Source organism: Cyanistes caeruleus, chromosome Z, assembly GCF_971803275.1.
Source record: "Cyanistes caeruleus chromosome Z, bCyaCae1.hap1.1, whole genome shotgun sequence".
Lineage (NCBI taxonomy): Eukaryota > Metazoa > Chordata > Aves > Passeriformes > Paridae > Cyanistes > Cyanistes caeruleus.
Window position 1 is genome coordinate 27,842,923 of NC_141732.1, and position 20,784 is coordinate 27,863,706.

Genomic DNA, 20,784 nt, shown 5'->3' on the forward strand with positions numbered 1-20,784 from the left:
GAAAGCATGAAATGCCAGACTGCAAGCATTCAGTTAATCTACATGCACACTAATCTCTGCATTTAGTTGAGGAAACAAGATCATGAAAGCCTATGGGCTAGAAACTAGAAGTCCACAAATCTACAAATAACAGGTCAGATTTTAAAAGGGATTGTCGCTGTTGGACACTAAATGATTCACACAGACACAGCTCAATGTATGATAGAAAAAGAAATTCACACTAATGGCCTTCCACCTTGTTTTACTACTTAGGTCCCAGACAGGGCAAAACAGAGCCTGTTTTACTGCTTTCCTGCCTCATGTTAGGCAAAAGCAAATCTTGCTTCCTTCCCAGCCTGCTTGTTGCACACACACAGCGGCAAACCCCAGGGACAGCTGTAACAAGGCCCAGTGCAAAGCAGATGCTTTGGAGGCTCCAAATGCCACCTGCAGCGGCTCCGTCAGACAAGAGCAAGCTTCTGTCAGCATCCCAGCACCAGCCTGGTAGTTCCCCCCTCCCTCGTCTCCTCTCCATTCTCCCCAGCCCCTGCTCCCAAGACCTTGCCAGGCCATGCCATTTGCTGGGCTAGATAAAGGAGCGAGTTTCCTGCTCCTTTGGTGCAAATACCAAAGCTGTGAGAAGTGAGAGGATAATGTTCACTCCCGCTTTGCTTGATCTAAGGAGGTTGGTGGAGGCCCAGAGCGGGAGGCTGGTCTTTGAAAGAGAAACCGAAAGTGAGCTGCTGCTTTCTTGGATGTTAATGCACGTGGATGTTAATTTTATAGAATGGCAGAGGCTGGAAAAGTCCTTGAAGGTGGCCAAGTCCATCTGTCCAGCAAAATGGAACAAAGCTGTGTTGCTTGGCGACCAAAAGTACTCAAACCGCCAGCTTTTATCCCTCCAAGTATAATGAGACAAGCCCACTCACATAGATGCAATTCATTGAATTGAACAAAGCCTTCCTTTTCACTCCAAGCTGAGGTTTTTAGGAATAGAAGGATGAAAGCCCACCATGATTTCACTGGCACCATGGGGACACACCTTTGGAAGTCCTGCCAGCTGGGGAAGGGGCTGGGCCTGTGGGAGGATGCACGTGCCCAGATCCTTCTCAGGGCCAATAGCGTGTTTGCAACACCAAACAAATGGAACAGACATTGCTGGAGTGATTTCAGACAGACAAAAAGACAAAATGGAACAAACTTTGCTTTAATGAGAAAGACAGCTTTTGTCTTCATGAAAACAAGAGAACAAAAGATGGAGCTTAACGAACAACACCAAAGCTCTTACACTGACTGATAAGAATTGAACACTAATAATCTAATAATCTAATCTAATAATCTAATGATAACAATAACCTAATAACCTAATAATCTAATAATCGGATAATCTAATCATCATAATAATCTAATAATCCTAATAAATCTTTAAGAAAGCTAATGAATCTCAACTAACAAATTGAGAAATGTCGCTAGTAATCGAATCTAATAATCTAACAATAATAATCTAAGAAGCTAATAACCTAATAATCTAATATTCAAATAATCTAATCATCATAATAATCTAATAATCCTAATAAATCTTTAAGAATGCTAATGAATCTTAAGTAACAAATGGAGAAATGTCTATCTAGTCAACTAAATAGAAGAATGAACAATCCTAAAAACTGAAAAATCAATCTATCTAGATTTCTATCCAGACCATTTGACAGATAATTCTTGTTAGCCCTGGGCAAGTGGCGGCTTAATTTGGTCTTTTCTTCTTGGGGAGTGTCTCTGTTTTAGAATACAGGTGTCTGCTAGGGAGGGCAGGAGCCTCCCTTGCAATGAACAAATATACCCCCCCTCCCTTCAAATTATTTTAATTCTGAAATCAAGGGGCCTTCCAGCAGAGATCTGGGGATAGGAATTACAGTTCTTTACTAGTATAACCAGGCAAACAACAATAACTACAGCATTAGCAAGAAAACAGAACCAGGGACCCCGTGACAGCTTTCTCAGCTGAGATGGGAAGGGATGGAGGACAGGCTTTGTTTCACAAACCCCTCGGGCGGGCAGTGCCGGTGCTCCTGCAGGGCTCTGAGGAACAGTCGGCTGGAACAGCAGGGATGAGCAGAGATCCTGGGCTGGTGGCTGAGATGTATCAGGAGCTCCACGGCGGTGCCTGGCACTGCCACACGTCCCGGCAGGACAGGGGGTGCGAGGCCACCAACAAAGAGGGAAGAAGGAGAAGAAGCAGCAGCTCCATCTGGGTGATGGCGAAATTCCCTTCTCCCCACCGCAGCAGCTCTGCACCCAAAGTTTCCTTCTCCGAAGCTGAAGAAAGCCCGCCAAACTGTCCCCACCCTCCTTTTTCCTGCCCCCTTCCCCCTCTGGGCCTGGCCAAACTCTTTTGTCACCCACCAAGTACCCACAGTTAGGTTGTCCTTGCAACTAATGGGTAAAAATTCCATGGGCAAGCTAGAACTAAAAAAAAAGACACCTAACCCCCAACAAAGAGGTATCACTGGCTGAAAGGGACTAGGCCTGTAGGGTTAGGTGGAAGGTCCAAGTGCCCTTTTCGTCACCCTGTCTCCAAAGGGCCAGGAGACAGCATGACAGATACTGCTTTTATATTTAAAAACAAAAAGGGGGGAATGTTTGAGAGGTTTTTGTGCCATGCTCTTCATTGCTTTCTGGCTGGAAATGCAATTGCACTTTCTGCCTCATCCACAAGTCCACGGCTGGGCAAAACCTGGCCAATGGCCATATTCCAAAGGCAGGGTAGGCTGGAGTTGATAAAGGAAGGAGACTGTTCCCAATTCCAAACCATACCAGAACTCCCACAGGAGGGACATTTAAGAAAGAATTCAGAAGTGAATGTAGAGCCATATTGCGTGGGAGATGAGGAAAGGAATCTTGCAAGGGGCTTGGGGGTTTCTAGGATTTTTATTGCGAGTCTGCTGCTAGCTGGCATTGGAGAAAGTAATCCTGAAGTGTTCCTGGTCATGTCCTCAGCTTCCTCAATTGCTTTACTGCAAGTGTCCTACATTTTCATTTGAAAAGCACTCGGAGTGGAGATTTTTGTGGCAGGGGCCATGTGATCTGTTGAAAGAAGAGGGGAAGTAAAACCAGCTCTCCCCCAGCTCCAGCCTGGCTCTGCCAGGTGGCTTCCTGGGGGATCTCCCTGCTTCTGAGAGACAGCTCTGGCCTTCCCATTCTTTTCAGGCCAGCAACAGCATTCGTGCCTTCCTCACATCTGCACCCTGGCAGCCTCTCACCTGAGAGGCCCCGACCCTCATGACACAAAGGTCTCTCCAGCACTGTTGACCAAGGACCAGTTAAGAGACAATCCCAGACAGACAGACAGACAGACAGACAGACAGTGTCCAGAGAAGCAGTGCCCAGAAGGAGCCCAGAGGGGTCCAAAACAACACACAAACTCTCTTTTCATACCTTTTGACTCTTGACTGGCCTTGCTTCATATGTCTTCTTGTTCAGCTTGCAAGGTGCCAACTTCCTGCTTCATCTCTCCTGCTCCCTCTCTACATCTGCCAGGAAGTTTTCTCCTTGCAGCAGCAGCTGCTCCTGCACCTCCACATGCTGACATTCCATCTCACAGGCCTGGTGGGGGGAGGAAGACACTTGCAGATGAAGTCCCAGACAAGCTCCCCAAAGAAAGAGTGGAAGCTTCATGCCCCACACAACACCCCCCCAGCTGGAAAGGGCACATTAATAGTGACTTTGTGCTCTCCAGCACCTGTGTCCTTACCAGAAATTTAGAAGGAGGATCAGCAGATGGGAGAAAAGGAGATGCCACCTTCCTTTCCTGCTCTGATGGCTGCCTGTTTCCTGGCCCCTGGCTCCTCAGGATTTCCGCCTGGTCTCAGAGGCTCTGTTCTCCAAGTGCTCAGGTGGTCCTCGTCATCCCCTCTGCTTCCTGCATTACTTTGCTGCCGGGATGACAGCCATGGGGTTGTCAGAAGAGGCTGGAGAGAGGCTCGGCTAATCTGAGAAATGGATGCTGCCCAGAGGGAAAAAGAAACAAAAGAAACCAAATGAAAAAAGGCAAAGGAAAGAGGAACCATTGTTTTCCCAGCTGAGCTTCTAACAGGGTTGTGAGAAATTAAGTGGAGATTTGTGTCAATCTAATGGTGACACTCACCCATGTCTGTGTGTCTGCGAGCAATACAGACAGAGACCATGGGATTATTACTAAGAAGTGGTTTGAAAATTAGCTAAAATAAAGCATGGAAGTAAAGTTGAACAAAATAATTATATAACAATCAGCTTTTAGATAACAGCTTGTTCTAACAACCAAATATTAAACTTTAAACTACCTTGTATCTTTGTATAAACTAGTTTGAAGGAAAACTTGTAATCACTTAAAAAAAGGGAAGTAAGACCAACAGGAGCTAAAAAGCTCTAGAAAAGCATTTTGAAACATGCTTTGGAACATTTTGAGTTTTGTAATAACTAAAGAAAGAGCCTATGAAGCTATTTTTAGAGAAGTTAGCTTTGAGTTGGAAAATGACTGAAAGAAAGCTTGCAAAATACATTCTGACTAACAAAATATACGCTTAGTTAAACAAACTGCTAATAGAAAACAATATTTTAAGAGAAAGATGAGAGACTACGGAGACAGCAGAAGACCGTCTCGGACCAGCTCCCCAACAGATGTTCAAGAACCACAACCACTGATTAGGAGGGAAAACCAAGTAGAAAATAAGTGAGGATTTGAGGAAGTGAAGTGCCTAGAAAGGCATAAGAGACGAGCTTTGGAGACCTGAATTTGTGCATTGCTTAGGGTAGAGGCCCTCAACGCACCCAGCCCACTTGCTGTAAAAACTTGCTCAGCTTTTATCAAACCAATTAATAAATTGGCTATATTGCCTGATGTACTGGCAAGTCTAGCATTTTCATTTATAACAGGGTCAAGCTGGTTTCCTCTAGTGTCCAGAAACACAAGTGGCAGAGCACAGATGGACTCAATTCTGGCATCTTCCTCCATAGCAGGGACAGCCGAGGAAGTGGCCCGCTCAGCAGCTCCCCATCTGCCACAAAACCTGGCAGCAAAGCCGCAGCGCTTCTCATCTACGTGACCGGGCCAGGCAGCACATGGGGCTGGCACAAATGCTGCTCGGCTGTCCCTGTTTGGCTGGCAGAAACCCCTAAGAGTGGGCCAGGAGGGACAAGCTGGGTCCCCTGTGAGGCTCACCCTCAGCCCCCACAGCCCCTGCCTTCCCACAGATCAGCCTAGAAGCGCTTGGCAGGGACTGCTTTCATTGGGATCTCCAAACCCCACTGCGGGCCTCTGTCCCCAGCACTGCGATACTTCAGTTCCTTGGCTAGCAGGTAAACCTGAAAACAGCACCCGAGAGCAAAAGAGGGCCTCAGAAATGACGAGAAGTTGAGAGTTCTCCTCTGAGAATTCAGCCTCTGAGGCTGTGAGAATTGGGCTTGTTTAGCCTGGAGAAGGGCAATCTGCAAGGAGACCTTTCAATATTTGAAGTGGCTTCTAAAAAAGATGAGGACACATCTATTAGCAGGGCCAATTGCAAGAGCCAAGGGGAAATGGTTTTAAACTAAGAGAGTTGATTCAGATTGGCTCTAAGGAAGAAAGTCTTTAGCAGGAGAGTGCTGAAACACTGGCACAGGTTGCCCAGAGAGCTGTCAGGTGCCCCAATCCTGGCAACATTCAAGGTCAGCTTGGCTGGGGCTCTGAGCAACTTGATCTACTTGAAGATATCCTTGCCAGTGGCAGGGGCCTTGGACTAGATGACCTTCAGCAGTCCCTTCTAACCTGAAGTAGTCTTGGATCCTACTTGGTTTTCATGTGAAAAGCAACCAGACTGGAGATTAAGATGAGGGGGGCCCATCTGATGCCCTGGAGCTCGGCCCAGGAGCAAACCCTGACAGGGAACACTCTTTGGCCTGCAGCCACTCTGCACTGTACCTCCAGAAGTTCCTTGGCAGAGCCTCTCTTGTCCACATCCATCTGCAGGCAACGTTCCAGAAATTCACACAAGCTGGGATGTAGGCTTAGCTTGTCCAGATCTGGAACTCCTTGTGTGCCTATCAGATACTTAGCCTGAGGAAGAAGGAAACAGACTCTACGTGATTCTTTCATATTCTTAAGTACCCACCTAGACCCCATATTTGAAGGCCCAGTCTGCAGTGGCAATTTCTTGCCTAGCAAATGGTGAGAGATGAGCCTTCTCTCCCAAAAGAAAAAGGCCCCAGGGCTGCCTCAGCTATTCCAACATCCAGCAGCTCTTGCCTTGACAGCTTACGTGAGCCCCAGGGACATTTTAGAAGTGGGCCTTCTTGGAAGCTGTCCAAGCCGTGGGAATGGGATTGTGTCTAATGGAGACAGAGCAGAAGGCCACTGGCATGTGGGCTTATTTGCACCTTACCATAGCACTGGTTTTCCAAGTATACGGAGCCTCTCCTATGGCCATTTCTATTCCCACAATCCCAAGGGACCAGATGTCCACTTTGGGGCCGTATGGCTCTCTCCTGACAACCTCGGGCGCCATCCAGCGAGTGGTCCCGGCCATACACCTCGGTTTACTCTGCTCAGGGCTGAGCACAGCACAGAGGCCAAAATCAGCTGAGGAGACAAACAAACACTGCTTCAAGGAGGAAACCAAGGAAAAATGTTCCTCAGTCTAAGTCTCAGAATGCAATGCTGAATCAAGGTGGAAAAGGAGCTGTGCTCTTGTGCAGCCTCAGGGCTGCAGCCATGCATATGGGGAACTGTCCACTTAGCAAACCCAAACCATTCACACCGTGGCTTTTCCTCATTCACCTGAAGCTTTAGACTGAACTTCTCTCCCTCTGCAGTGGGCACATACAAGCCAACCTTGACACCTTGTTGCTCTCTACACCTCTTAGCACCTTGCAGCAGTGCCCTGAGCTTGCAGGAGTGCTGCATGCACTCTCAGCAGCAGCTGGCAGCCACTCAAAAGCAGCCCCACACCACCTCCCTGCAGCGCTGCACCTGACCAAGAATACCCACCCAACTTGACAGAGCCATCCAGGCCCAGAAGTATATTGTCACTTTTGATGTCTCTGTGGATCACGTCATTGGCATGAAGGAAGGCCAGGCCTTGCAGGCACTGGGAGAGAAAAAAGAAACGGGAAGCCAAAAGTTAGCCTGATCTGATTGCATCACATGCCAAAGGAAACTGCTCCTGAAGATTCACAGATCTCAAAGGAGCAGTGAGTGGTGGCAAGAGGAAGAGCTTGCTGCTTCAACTCTAGGAGAGCACGATCATTCCAAGGGAAGACATATTAGTTGCTGAGGGGGAAACATCAGTCCTTGCTCGAGACTGTCCCCTGCAAAGCCAGTGGGAATGAGTGCTGCTGCAGCTGATGTGCTTTCCCCATCCGGAGGACAAGCAACGGATTGCCAAAAGAGGAGAAGTCCCTGCCTTGGGTACCAAGGGGATCACTGTCAGCTGGGAGACTGGAGGACAAGGGTTATAAGGCTGCCTTGACAGCAGACTCAGAAGGAGCTCTTTTGTCAGTTTTCAGCAGCAAGCACCATGGTGGGGGCCATGCCATCCTTTGAAGGCCAGACCTGTGAGAGATGAGCCTCTCTTTGGCTTTGCCATAGGTTTAAAACTCAAACAACAGCCACTTTGCACTTACAGGCAAAGAAGGCAATGCAGAAAGGTTCTGGGCAAAGGCTTGGAGGGACAAAGCACAGAACAGAAAATAAAACTGCAAAAGAGACAGAGAGTTCAACAACAGTAGATAAGTGTAAAGAAGACTGCAGTACAGGCAGGGCCACAGGCAGGCAGTTCAGTCCAGATGCTCTTGCTTCTCTGAAGCGTAAAAGAGCAATGCAGAAAGAAAGCTCTGAACATGGAATCACTCACTTAGCAGCACCTTCCAAGGACAAGCCATGCCAAGCCATGGCAAGCACAAGCAGGATCCCTTACCTCCCGGCAGACCGTTGCTATGTGTCCTACAGCCATCGTTCCCATGTGGATCACCTTAGCTAAAGAGCCTCCGTCCATATACTCCAAGACCAGCAGGAGAATCTCATTCAGAAGGTAGCTGGAAGATGAAAACAACAGCGTGGAGATGAATGTGCACAGCTAAACTGCTGTATGGAAGGAAGGGTTACAGCTGAGTTTTGTTTCCAGGTCGCTGGTAAATGAAGATGGAATAAAATCAAGACCATCTCCACCTAGGCAATCCAGTGCTTGCAATCTGTGTCTGAATGAGGAAGGCACATCTGTGGAAAAGGAGACAGCTTAGGCGGCAAGCAGGGGAAAAAGACACATTTGTGATGGCCCAGATAAATCTGGAAGTGGACACATGCCAGCAGCTGCTTCATTATCTTCATATACCAATTGCACCATTAACTCCAGCAACAAGGGAACAGATTTCACAGCTTTTACCCAGGGCAGGCGAGTGTGCAGCACTGCAAAACACCCTTTGGAAAACGGTGCATAAAGGACAGTCACAAAGGGGAAAAACAATTTCAAACCTGGCAAACCATGTGTCCCCTAGCCTAGTCTTTTGGAATGCAAGGCAATGGAAAATGGTGGGAACAGTGCAAGGGAAATCATTTCTGTCATGCTTTCTCAGCACTTCTCCTGCGACGCTCAGGAAAAACCATGTCCTCATAAGGGCATGAAGTGAGTGAATGTGCAGGCTGCTGGCTTAGGAAGAGAGCCAGGTTTCTGTGAACAATCTTCAAGTTATTTATGCTAGGAACCATTCCTGGGGACAAAATGCAATCTCCTCCCATGCCTGGCCCAGGAGTGGCTTGATGTTAATGGAAAGATGCATTTTCTGCCAGCGAGTAAAGATCTTTTAAACCTTTGCCTTGTGAGTATGGCAAGGAGCATTCCCAGAAAAATCCCAGAAGTACTTACCTTTCAAGGTAGGTGACAATATTTGGGTTCTTGTATTCCCTCATGACCAGGATTTCTTTCAATACGTCCTCGCAGCCCTGGTGCTGGAGATCAAGTTCCTTTACAGCCACCTGCAATGACGTTGAAAGCCATTAGGTACAGACATTACAAGAGCCTCTTTCTCCTTGTGCTCATGGGCCACGATGCCTTGTCACCTCGGGAAAAAGGGACTCTAAAGCATCAACCACAAGGCGCTAACAACACTCTCTGCACCCACAGGCTTCTCAAATAGACTTGGTTTATCACCACTATTATCATTTACACACGTTTTATAAGCCAAAAGCAATTCTGCTTCTGTGAAAAGAAATTGAAACGACAGGAAATATACTATCATTTCTAGGGACTGACCACTCACTGTTTCAGAACCGGCTGCCATTCTTGATTGTGCCCCAGTGTAAATGCACAGCTACATTATGGAGAAAATGCTGTCCAAAAAAGAACTCCAAGGCAACTGAAAGTAAAGTTGTGTTTTCTCAAAACTTCCCTAACGTTTATAGTTTGGATTTTGCATCTCTGAAGAACATTTTTGAACGTGGTTTAGACTTGTAATTATTTAATGGGTTTAAAAAACAATACTCCTTTCTGTGGCAGACACCCCCCGTTATAGGCGTGGTTTAGGGCTTTTGGATTCAACGTAGACCTCCCTCCGAGCACAGTTCCTGAGCACAGCACTGCAGGTGGATAAGGAACTGTCAGGAAGATGGAGCTGTATTTGCTGGGAGCCAGAAATGAGAAGTCAGGACTCTGAACTTTTAACCCCAAAGAGCAGTGCGGCTCTCCAAGACACCACCATTAAATTTGGACTAGCGTGTCCTTCTCTGAAACACACCACCACCATCCCTGCATCCATTCAGGATGCAAGACAAAGTCTGTCCAAAATGCATTCTGCAGGCTGCCTCTAGGTAGGCTGTTTCTGTGGGACAGCCTTTGCAGCAAGGACAGGTGGCCCAAAGCTCTGGCCACAGGTAACATTGCAAGGGAAAGCACTCCAGAGCAGCAGAATCTGCGAGGGCTGTTGGCACTTACCGCTTGTCCTGTGGCAACGTCAAAGGCCTTATAAACTGTTCCAAAACCCCTAGAAACAGAAGAGTGGCAAGAACAGAGAAGCTGTTCAGTGCTGAGAAGTGAAAGGCAGCCCAGGCAGGAGCTCTCTGCTGCCCGGAGTGTCTGTAAAACACCATGGTTTGTCTACTCTTGTACCAGTAGCCCAGCAGCCCAGCAGCCCTCTGCATGCACCATGTTCAAGTGAAAAGCTCCATCCAACAGGAAGGAAGAGGGCTGCTACAAATCCCAGATGTACACACTAGATTATGGATGTGGGGGTTTTCTTCCCTTCTTCCTTTTTGTGCCTGTGTGTGCGCCTTTCCAGGCAATGGAACAGAGAGACCTGCTGGGCCTTCTCACCACTCCCTTTTCATTCTATCTGCCAAACTCAGGCAGCACCACGCAGCCTTCCTTATTGTCCTGAGCACTGAATATTGTTTTCAGCCAAAGACTGGAAAGAAATGCCACCGACAGCAGTTATCTGACAGCTATCAGGTGGGAAGCTGCTCTCTCAGTTTTCCTTCATCAGTGTGGCCGTATTACTTTGAATCATACAAAACCATGTCTCCTAGGAAAAGCAGCCAAGTGGTGCCACACGCTTGAGGGATAGGAGGCCTTCCAGGTCCTCCTCCTGGAGGCAGGCAAGAAATTGCCAGCATCCAGTTACCTTGGATGATGCCTTGTGATCAGTAGTGAGACAGGGACAATCTAAAGCCGGGCTGTGAAGATGCTTGCAGCTGGCCTGACTTCCCACTTGATATTGCACCAGCAAAATACCTGGCCCATGCACAAGTAAGCTTGGCTGCACTCACCCACTACCAATAAGTTCCCATCCAGTGTATTTCTTCTCTGGATCTCCCAAGCTCACAACACTCCCTGAAAGAAACAAAACACAAGAACAAACTTCAAAGGAGAGATACCGACTTGCAGGAGATCTGAAACTCAGCTCCACTCTCTGGGACTCTGAGCAATTTATGGTCGGTTGGCAACAAGAACAACAGCAGCAGCAGCCCCAGCAAGGCAGGCAGCTCTGTAGCACACATGGCCTGCACAGAGTCTGATTCTCCACGCTCCTTTGAAGGGTTACCTTGAGAGGAAACTAAGCCCATGGAGAAAGCATCAGAGCAGACCGACATCAGAAAACAACAGGCACCAAGGCAAGTAGTTGTCATTTACAAATCAGAAGGAGAGCTGAAAAATCAGGAGCCTTCATTTCCTTGGGAATGCACACTCTCTTGTGAGATTCAGCAAAAGATTTCCTACTTCCAAAGACTAAATGCACTCTGGGATCTGGGATGAATTTTTACCAACAGCTGCTTTTTGCAGAGCAGAAAGAATATTGCAACGTGAATTCCAGGAGCGTAGGGGACCTGGTCTACCTCTCAGCATTTTGCCTAAAGAATGCCTTGCCACTTGTCAAGAACAGCAGCTCATGCTATAACCAAGAACAATGGCTGGAAGGATTAGGATCCTCTTCATTGCTGAGCAGGCTAAGTTCTGAAGATGACTTTGCCCATTTCCCATGGGCACTGAAGAAATACAAGTACTTGTCTTCAGCCTGGGGTGCAGCAGTCTCTAGCACTGGACTCGGCCTCTTCAGCACCACCCACATGCCCCATCTTCCCAAATGGGCACAGTGGAGATGGGTAAAAAGGACAGCGCCGCTCCTCAGGCGCTGCCGTGGCACAGACTGCTGCCCAAGTGAGACGCTGATTCTTTCACAAGTCCAGGCAAAGCTGTGCCAATGGGGAGGCAGCTAAATCCTCACAGCTCAGGAAGGCTCCAGCCTCTGCAGTCACACCAGCCATCAGTGGCAGGGCAGGTAGGACAAAAAGCTTGGCAAAGCCCACCAATGGCCACAGACAACCACTGTGAAGAAGCCAGAGTCAGACTGAGTCCCATTACAAGCTGGTGCCCCACTCGACACAGACCATGACTGCCACTGAGTCCAGACCCACACAGGACTGGATCAATGCCCCTTTTGTCCCAACAGTTGACGGCAGACTCTGAGTAAACTGGGCTCTGTTCAGTACCCAACCTGTTATTCTCTGACAGCCCTGCCCTGGCAGCTATTACATGCAAGAAGCAACTTGGTTGTACTGCAGAGTCACCAAGGCCATGGTGTGCTTTCCTAGAGCATAATCCGAGCAGGGATTGAGGCCAGGGCTTGGCTCTCCAGGAGTATTGATGGGCCGGGCATTAGCCGTGACAAAGTGGCCGGTACCAGGGGAACGTGCAGCAGAGGGGCTGCAGCCTTCCTCCTGAGAACTGCCTGCAGGGCACTTGGATCTCACTGTGCCACATAGATGCATTGTCTCTTTGATGCATCTTCCTAAGCATACAAGTAAAATATCAAAGAGGGATTGTAAAAAAAGTCTCCTGTTTCTCTGCTTTTCATGCACTTGGAAAACACCTCTTCCTCTCTGACTCCAAAAGATTCTTCTAAGAATATGGTATTTTAACTTCTGGGGCCTACTGAAAAGACCTCTTCCTCTCCTATTTCTGCTGTCACCTGATACCCTTTTCAAGGAGGTTGGGCTAACCAAAATATAGAATTCTTACCAAAACCAACTGCAGGAGGAAAAGTCCTAACAGTCATCAAAACAACACCAGTATGAAAGCAGCCACACGGCCAAGCAATTTCTCTGAAGTGTTTGGTCTCCAATGACTGGTGACAAGAAAGGAGTTGAGAGGCAATCTAGGACGCCAACAGTTAGGATCCATTTAGCCAGACTAGCACACACACTTGTTCCCTGGGTCATTTGCTAGGTCGCAACCATCAGTTGCCACCCACTCCCAGCTGCCCTCTAAGGCAAAAGGAATGGCCCAAAGTGCTCCCTGGCTGCCTCTGAGTACCACAAGGACTTCTGTAGGGAATCCAGAATGTCTGTCGGACACCAGAATGAGGAGGAATATGCGGTAGTACAGCAGGCACACACACTGTAATACACAGCTTATTCAGACAAAGGATGTACAGGACGTACTCAGCAGCTTCAGGCAGTGCTTCTCTCCCCGCTGCTCTGACTCCTGCCTTGGGCGGGACGAACTGCTCCTGCTCAGGTTTTCAGGCTGCGGAGGGAAGGCTCCTTTGGAAGATGCTGCTGCAGCGCCCACGTCCATCTGGAACAAGAAATTGGTTGGTGTCACAAAGGTGGCTGGCAGAGATGCCCCAGAGAGCGCATATCAAAGGCAAGCCCTTAGGAACAACACTTGTGTTAGGCTGCAAGCTGAGCTCTCAACTCTTCCAACTCAAGTCCAACCCCACCAAGCAGGCAGAGACTACAGCTTGTCAGTCAGCCCGAGTAGAGACTGTGGAAGGGAAAGAACAAGTTTCAATTTCACCCTGTCCTGAGGACTGCATTCACCATGGACAGGGACAACTTGTTCAGAATCCGTGTGGGTCACCATGTTGACCTGAAGAAAGCCCCAAAAAGAAAGCGAGCACTAGGAGGCCAGCAGAAATACATTCTGAGCATTGCTGGCCCACAGCCAAAGCACTAGCCCTGCTGCCCAGGGCAGCAGCTGAGATTCAGCAGCCCAGGAAGTGTCCTTCTGAGCAGCTGCAATGGGGAGCACAGCACATGGCAGCCAGAGGCATGGCCTCCATCCTCCTGCTGCTCTGCAGGGGAAAGGTTAGAAGGGCAGTGACCACTTGTTGCATGACTGCACTGCCTACTGCTCTTTCACTCACCTGCTCTTGCTCTGCCAGCCTGTACTGCAGCATCTGCTGCATCCTTTTCATTTCCTCCTTGTGCCTTTCCTGCATTGCCTTCATCTTCCACTGAGCTTCCTGCACCACTGCCTGCAGCTCGTCCTGGATATTTGGTCAAGAAAATTCTTACTAGCACCTGCCATCAAGTGGCAGGTGGAATCCAACCATGCTCAGGTTTCTCCTTTCCCAGTCTCCAAAGACCTTCCATTCAGAAGCACTTCCTTCAGCTTCTCTACCCAGCTCCAGCCCTTCCATCCTAACTCTTCTTCCTGCTGCTCCGCGCTGGAGCCTGTCACGCTCTGTGCTCCCAGTGCCTGCAGTAGTCCTTGCCTCCCCTTTCCTGACATGCAAACTTCACGTCCTCATTACTGCCCTTCCCTCTGCTACCCGCCTAGTCAGGCTCACCTGCCAATCTTCCTGCTGTTCCTCCAGCTCCTGCTTCAGCAGCTCTACCTCCCGCTGCCTATGATGAAGCTTTCGCTGCAGCTGGTGCACCCTCTGCAAGAGAGTAGCCTCCTGGTGCTGGAGCTGCACAGGAACAAAGAGAAGATGGCATTAAACTTCCCACACAACACTTGTGTGGCAAGCAAGGTTGATGTGCTCACACTTTCCCAAAAGCATTTTGTTCTTTTTCTCTTGTTGAACTAGGGACAGCTAAGGGACAATCCCACCCAGACAGTGTCCAGGAAAGCAGTGCCCACAAGGAGCCCAGAGGAGCCCAAAACAACACAGAAACTCTCTTTGCACACGCATTGCCTCTTGGCTGGCTCTAGTTCTTATCTCTTCTTGTTCTGCTTGCAAGATGGCAACTTCCTGCTTCATCTCAAGCAACCCTTTCTCCTGCTCCCTCTGTACCTCTGCCACCAGGTTCTCCCTTTGCTCCAGCTGCTCCCAAGCCTCCAAACGCTGTTGTTCCAGCTGCCTTTCCTGATGAGAGGAAGAGACACTTCCAGATGAAGGCCCAGTCATTCTCCCCAAAGAAAATAAGGCAAGTTGCATCATACCCACAACCCTCCTACTAAAGAGTTCACAGTAGTGGCTTTGTGCCCGCCACAACTCCTGACCTAATGAGAAACTCAGTAGGAGGGTCAGCAAGTGGAAGGAACGGAGATGCCACCTTCCTTTGCCACTTTGACGGCTGCCTGTTTGATCAGGCCCCTCCCTCCTCAGGATTTTTGCCTCTTCTCAGAGGCTGTGTTCTCAATGTCCCCCTGTCCTTTGATCAAGGAAAAGCTGCAGGTGGACTGCAGGATGACAACAAGGCCAGCACCCCCATGCCTTAGTCACAAGACAGGCCACCTGCTGAAATACCAGCAACATGGGGCCTGCTGAGAGTGCTTCAAGGCCAAAGGGAAGACCTCTGTCCACCGTGGAAGGACAGAAAGCAAGGAACCCAGTTGCTGGGACTGCAGTTGGCAGCAAGGTCAGCAGGCTGCTGCATGGCACGAGGGCATTGGAAACATCCTGCTCCTTCTCTGCTGCCATGCTTTGTGTGGGCAGCACCCAGCCTCCAGGAGACCTCGGCTTTTTCACACCCTGAAACCGTGGCTGCATTCAGTGTCCCAGCAGATCCCTCTGGCCATTCTCAGCCCCTCAACTCTGAGCCCTTGAAGCCCTCTGCTGCCTGGCCCAGCAACATCTGGCCTACAGTAGAGCCTTGCCACCGTGTCACATACTCAGGCTGCTATTCTCCTATGCCAGCCCACCACGCTTGCCTGAAAAGTTCAGGTGCATTTTGTTACCTACCTGTTCTTGCAGGAGTTTCCTCTTTTCCTCTTCCTGAGCAGATTGCCATTGTCTCAGACCCTGGCGGAACTGCTCTTCTGCAGAGCAGAGCTGCTGAGCCATTTCTTCCAGTTGCTGCTGGCTGAGAGATCTTAGAGCTTGCAGCTCCCGACGAAGGCCCCTCACATCCTCTGCAAGCATGAACAACACTCAGAGACTCTGCTGACCTTAAGCCCTTTCTGTTTTAGCCAAGGAGGGACCTGTTCCCAGCTCCTTCACTCCTTGGAAGCCCTGCGCACAGAGCTGCTTTCACAGCAACTGCACTAGGCAGGGCCATCGCCAGACACACAGCGCACGAGGCTCTCACCAAGTATCACCTCCTTGGCCTGCATGGCTGTGCGAACTTGGCCTTCCAGGTGGCTCCTGGTGATCTCCAGCTCCAATACCTGCTGCTGAGCCTCCAACAGGCTGCATTCCAAGCTCTCCTTCTCTGACCTACAAGTTGTGGGAAAGAAGAGAAATTGTTCCTGGCACACACAAACACATTTTCTAGGAAGATGTGCCTCAAGATCCCGACACCTGAGGATAGAAAATGCCTGGCGTGGAAACTCAGATCCAAGACTATTTCTACCACTTCAAATAGCAAAGCAGGCCCCTCCAGGTGGTTGGCCAGCCTTTCCCCATGACTTAGCCCTGCTCAGAAAGGCCAGCTGAGTTTGATCTCAGCAGCCAAAGCTCAAATTGCCTTTGCCTCCCATATCCCACAGGGGTGGCTGTGCCCACAAAGTCTCTGCCAGGGAGCAAAAGCCCAGCCTCTGCTCACAGCCCTGAGCTCATCTGCATTTCCAAGTCACTCTGCAGGGGGACAGAACACAGTGTTCTCCTGGCTGACTCGTCAATGTTTAATGCCATTCATGTGTACCTAGAGATACTTCATTTTCCAGAGACTCTCCAAGGTAAAGAGACTAAAGCTATGCACTGGAGCATAGGTGAAAACACCAGCTTCTAGCAGCATGAGAAAGAAACCAGAGCTAGGATTTGATCGGAACAAGAACTATCCTGGAGGAGGGAAAGGTATCCTGCCATTTAAATTACTGGAATTCTGTGAACAAGAACAATTGCGACATTTGTTTTTGGCTAACTAAGCCAGCAGCGCCCACTAAGTTTTGGCAATCTTTAAAAAGGAAGAGGGACCAGCCAAATGGGCCTTGACAAGTTCCAGTGGGTGGGTAGAAAAGTGAGCAAGAATCAGTGCTCAGCATAAATCCCCAGAGACACTCAGGAAGTCATAAGACCTTTCCCTTCTGCTGCTGCTGCTCAAAAGCAACTCTAGGTCCTGCACTATACTTCACAAGTGTTAGCTCAGAAATGTCTTCCATAATGTCCTGCCCAGGGTCTCCTCCCTGCCTTTACCTGGCCTCTCCCAGCTGCTCCGAAAGGCCTCGTAGCTCCCGCTCCGTGGCTGCCAGTCGTTCTTGCAGGGCAGCGTTCTCTTGTGCCAGCGCTGCCTTCTCGCTGCACACCTGGGACAGGATGTGCCCTTGGCGAGAGAACTCCTGGAGCAGCTTTTCCAGATGCCTGTGAGCTGGCCGCTGAGGGCGGCAAACCTGGAACTGCGGGGGGCACCATTTTTCAAGAAGAACAACACCACAGTCTCGGGCTTAGCTTGCTGCCAGAAGCAACATTTGGGGCAGTCTTGCCAAGGGCAGCTTCCTCTCCCACAGGCGCTGCCTAGGAATAAGGTGAGCATACCTTTGGCACTGCCTGAGGAACCTCTTCTTTCCGCAGATCTCTCTGCAGCTGTGATTCCTCCTCTGGCTCTGCTGCCACTTCAAACGCCCTCTCCAGTGAGGAGGGGCGGTTTCTCCCAAATGCAGCCAACTCCTTCCATCTACAGCAGGGGCACACACAAACAAGCCTTTCATAGCAACACAGCCTCCTTGCAAAACCACGACTACATACGATGTCCCACATAGGCCATCCTCAGGGACTTGCAACAGCCCTCTAGATCCACCTCAAGAGAATGCTGGAATGGCCTGGCTAGAGCAGCATCGCTCTTTGTCATTCCTGCAGGTGAAAGAGTCACCACTGAGGAAGTCAACAAGCTTCCAGAAACCACAGAAACACTTCCAGAAAGCTCAGGATCTCTCAGCTGAACAGCTTCCTGCCTGCTAGGCCTTATGCTCCTCTCTGATACACTGGCTACTGCACTTGCAAAAGTTCTTTGGCTAAGTCAGGCTTGCTGAGTCCAGATGAGGACAGCCACAATTACTCTTGCTTTCACTAGTGCAACAAGGAAAGAGCCCTGAGCTCATCTGCACTTCCAAGTCACTCTGCAGGGGGACAGAACACAGTGTTCTCCTGGCTGACTCGTCAATGTTTAATGCCATTCATAGTGTACCTAGAGATACTTCATTTTCCAGAGACTCTCCAAGGTAAAGACACTAAAGCTATGCACTGGAGCATAGGTGAAAACACCAGCTTCTAGCAGCATGAGAAAGAAACCACAGCTGGGATTTGATCTGAACAAGAACTATCCTGGAGGAGGGAAAGGTATCCTGCCATTTCAATTACTGGAATTCTGTGAGCAAGAACAATTGCGACATTTGTTTTTGGCTAACTAAGCCAGCAGCGCTCACTAAGTTTTGGCACTCTTTAAAAAGGAAGAGGGACCAGCCAAATGGGCCTTGACAAGTTCCAGTGGGTGGGTGGACAAGTGAGCAAGAATCAGTGCTCAGCTAGAATCCCCAGAGACTCTCAGGAAGTTGCAACACCTTTCCTTTCTACTGCTGCTGCTCAAAAGCAACTCTAGGTCCTGCACCATACTTCACAAGAGTTAGCTCAGAAAAGTCTCAAGATTTTCACCACGACCCTCAGGCTCTGAGGGAGGAGGTAGGTATGAACTTGCAATCCAATTCCAATAATCAAAGGATCCCTGCATGGTTTAGGCTGGCAGGGATCCCTGGAAGCTTCTAGCCCAGACTTTAGCTCCAACCACCTGGGATCAGCTACGGCATCTGGAAAGGCTGCTCAAGGCTCCATCTAGCTGGGGCTTCCAAATTTCTAGAGGTGAAATGTGCACAAGCTCTCTGAGGGGCTTCTTCTGCTGCATGATTGCCTTTGGGGTTCAGTGCTTCTCCTTAGGCCCAGCCTGAAGCTCCCTTGCTCCTACTCTGCTCCAGTTTGCAATGCTTCTTGTCAAGCTTGGAGGAGCGAGTCCCAGGAGGCAGCTATGCTGCAGCTCAGTCGGCTGCAGCCAGACCTGCCCATGGGCTGCCTTCCCCCAACACTGCTGAGCCAGTCAAACGATGACAAAGTCAAATTGTTCTTTGACGCTGGGCCTCCTAAAGCCCAGCAATGCCCAGCCCTGATCAGAGAAAGCGAGAAAGCCTAGCACACACCTGAACTCCAGGGCGCTTTGCACTTGATCCCTGCTCTGCTGCTGCTCCACATTTCTTGCCTGGGCCGAGGAGTCCTGCCTGGCAAGAATCTCTCCTGTTGGGGCCTGCAGGGAAGGAGCAGGGGAAAAGCACAAACAAGCAATAAGAGCAGGGATGTTGGCTCCTGAGAGCTGGCAGCAGCAGCAAGCGGAGACACAGGTCACCTGGGGGCAAAAGCTGTTGTGTCTTGGTGCTGATGGGAGTAACAACATAAGTCTTGAGTTGCTGTGAAAGTGTCTGAATAGAAGCAGGGAACATTTCCCTGCTCAGTTCTGGTCAACTGGCTTCCCCTCAGGATTTCAGGTATTAGGGAGAAGCCAACAGGAACTGCCTTCCAGTCTTTCAGAGACAGACATTGTCTCTGCCAAGCAGACACTGACATGGACTTTCATTTGGCCTGCCAGGCTGACATTAGGCTGCAACAGACCAAGCCCAAAGCTTGCTCCACTATTCTCTGACACCAGGAATGCCAAGGGTGCCCTTCCCACTCACCAAACCATGGACTTGACTCCTTCCACGTTTCAGGCGACCTGCCGGAGACAAAGGAAAATGAGCCAGGTGCTGTTGGAAAACTCTCTGATCCTTAGTAGTCAGTGCCTCCATTGTAGCTCACTGTCCACCATGCAACTAAAGCAGCTTTTTTGTTTCCTCCCTTTCCTAGACTGGTTTTTTGGTTTTTTTTCCTAAACTGCATGCAGTATTTCCCTTTTTGCACTTTCTGGAAACAATTCCTCAGAAAAGCTTCCCCCAAACGCCTCTCAGCGCTAGCACATCTCTTTGGACACAGCACAGGCCCAGCCCCAGGGTGCAGGAGCACACACAAAGTGCTCAGCTTTTGGCCCTTCAGAGCAAAGCCACTCACTATTGTAGCACACTGAGGGGGTCCAGTTAGACAGGCACATCCCTTGTATGTATCCTTATGGCATCTTTATGGCACTTTTGTTCCAATATGCAGCCCCAAGGGAACAACTTCTACTTACGTCTCAGACCACTAAATAGTTTGCGGCATGACACAGATGAAAAAGCCCTGCCGACTGCTCTACGGACTTGCTCCATCTCTTCAGCAGGGCTGCTCGAGTCCGCAGGCCAAAACACAAAAACAGAGAAAACTCTCTGTTGCACAGACCGTGCAAGGAAGAGAAAAAAAAAAGGATACCCGCAGAAACCCGCGGACTGTATAAGAATAAGGGAAAAATCCAAAAGAAATGTACACAGGTGTGCAGACTACACCACACGTGTAACCTGTCTGCACACCCTACAACTACAGGGAAAAGAAAAGGATGCCTGCACGAGTCCACAGACTCATACAAGAGCAGGCAAAGAAAAAAAGACTCCCTTTTCAGGGCACAGACTGCTGCCTGAGAACACCACAATACAGCGTCCTCCTGCAACGAGCACGCCAAGAGCCGCTCTGGACGCTGAGGCCTTGCGTGCACCAGGGCAACTTCCCCTTGACAGCGCTGTGACGTGGCAGCCCGCCGCTGACATCACAATAGCAGCCGCTCTAGGTGGGTCTGTGAATTCATGCATTGTGGGAAACGGAGAAATGGAAAATTCCACAGATGCTGAAGGCTTCAATCTGCAGCCTTGGAAAGAGCTTGGGGTAATGTCATGATGAAGGTACACAGAAAGGAGTTACCTAAGGGAGTCTTTGGAGTTTCCTGCAAGGAAGAAGCCCTGGGACAGCAAGCAGCATTCCCAGGCTGCTCTCAGGGGGAAAATCCCAACAAGCTGAGGACTCTGGATGAATGGGTGAATATTGATTGTGAGCTATACCGGCCTGCAATGGCAAGGTTCTGGCCACAAAAGTAAGGGGCACTTAGTGTACTCGTGTCAAAATTCTGCATCTTTTTGGGAACCAGAGAAACGCTGCCTCCTCCTGTGAGGAACTCAGCTTGGGAAGCAATCCTTCCCTCTGCTTTGGGTTTTGTCTTTTTCATTCTGGACAGCAGCTGTTTGTAACACCAGCCGAGCC

At 49.5% G+C, this 20,784-nt stretch overlaps 1 protein-coding gene across 1 annotated transcript; it reads right to left on the bottom strand.

The window, feature by feature from the left end:
• Positions 1–2,885: 2,885 nt before the first annotated feature.
• Positions 2,886–20,765, bottom strand: LOC147648276 (uncharacterized). The gene is made up of 21 exons (XM_086869830.1): positions 19,790–20,765; positions 19,302–19,339; positions 18,771–18,874; positions 17,122–17,260; positions 16,783–16,982; positions 15,737–15,864; positions 15,391–15,560; positions 14,500–14,571; positions 14,050–14,172; positions 13,624–13,746; positions 12,917–13,052; positions 10,745–10,808; positions 9,915–9,963; positions 8,850–8,959; positions 7,905–8,022; positions 6,977–7,076; positions 6,372–6,568; positions 5,912–6,046; positions 3,728–3,979; positions 3,412–3,579; positions 2,886–3,060 (listed from the first exon to the last, which is right to left on the bottom strand). The coding sequence occupies exons 1-19, from the start codon at positions 19,863–19,865 to the stop codon at positions 3,935–3,937; spliced, it is 2,127 nt and encodes a 708-aa protein (XP_086725956.1). The 5' UTR covers positions 19,866–20,765; the 3' UTR covers positions 2,886–3,060; positions 3,412–3,579; positions 3,728–3,934.
• Between the last annotated feature and the right edge of the window lie 19 nt (positions 20,766–20,784).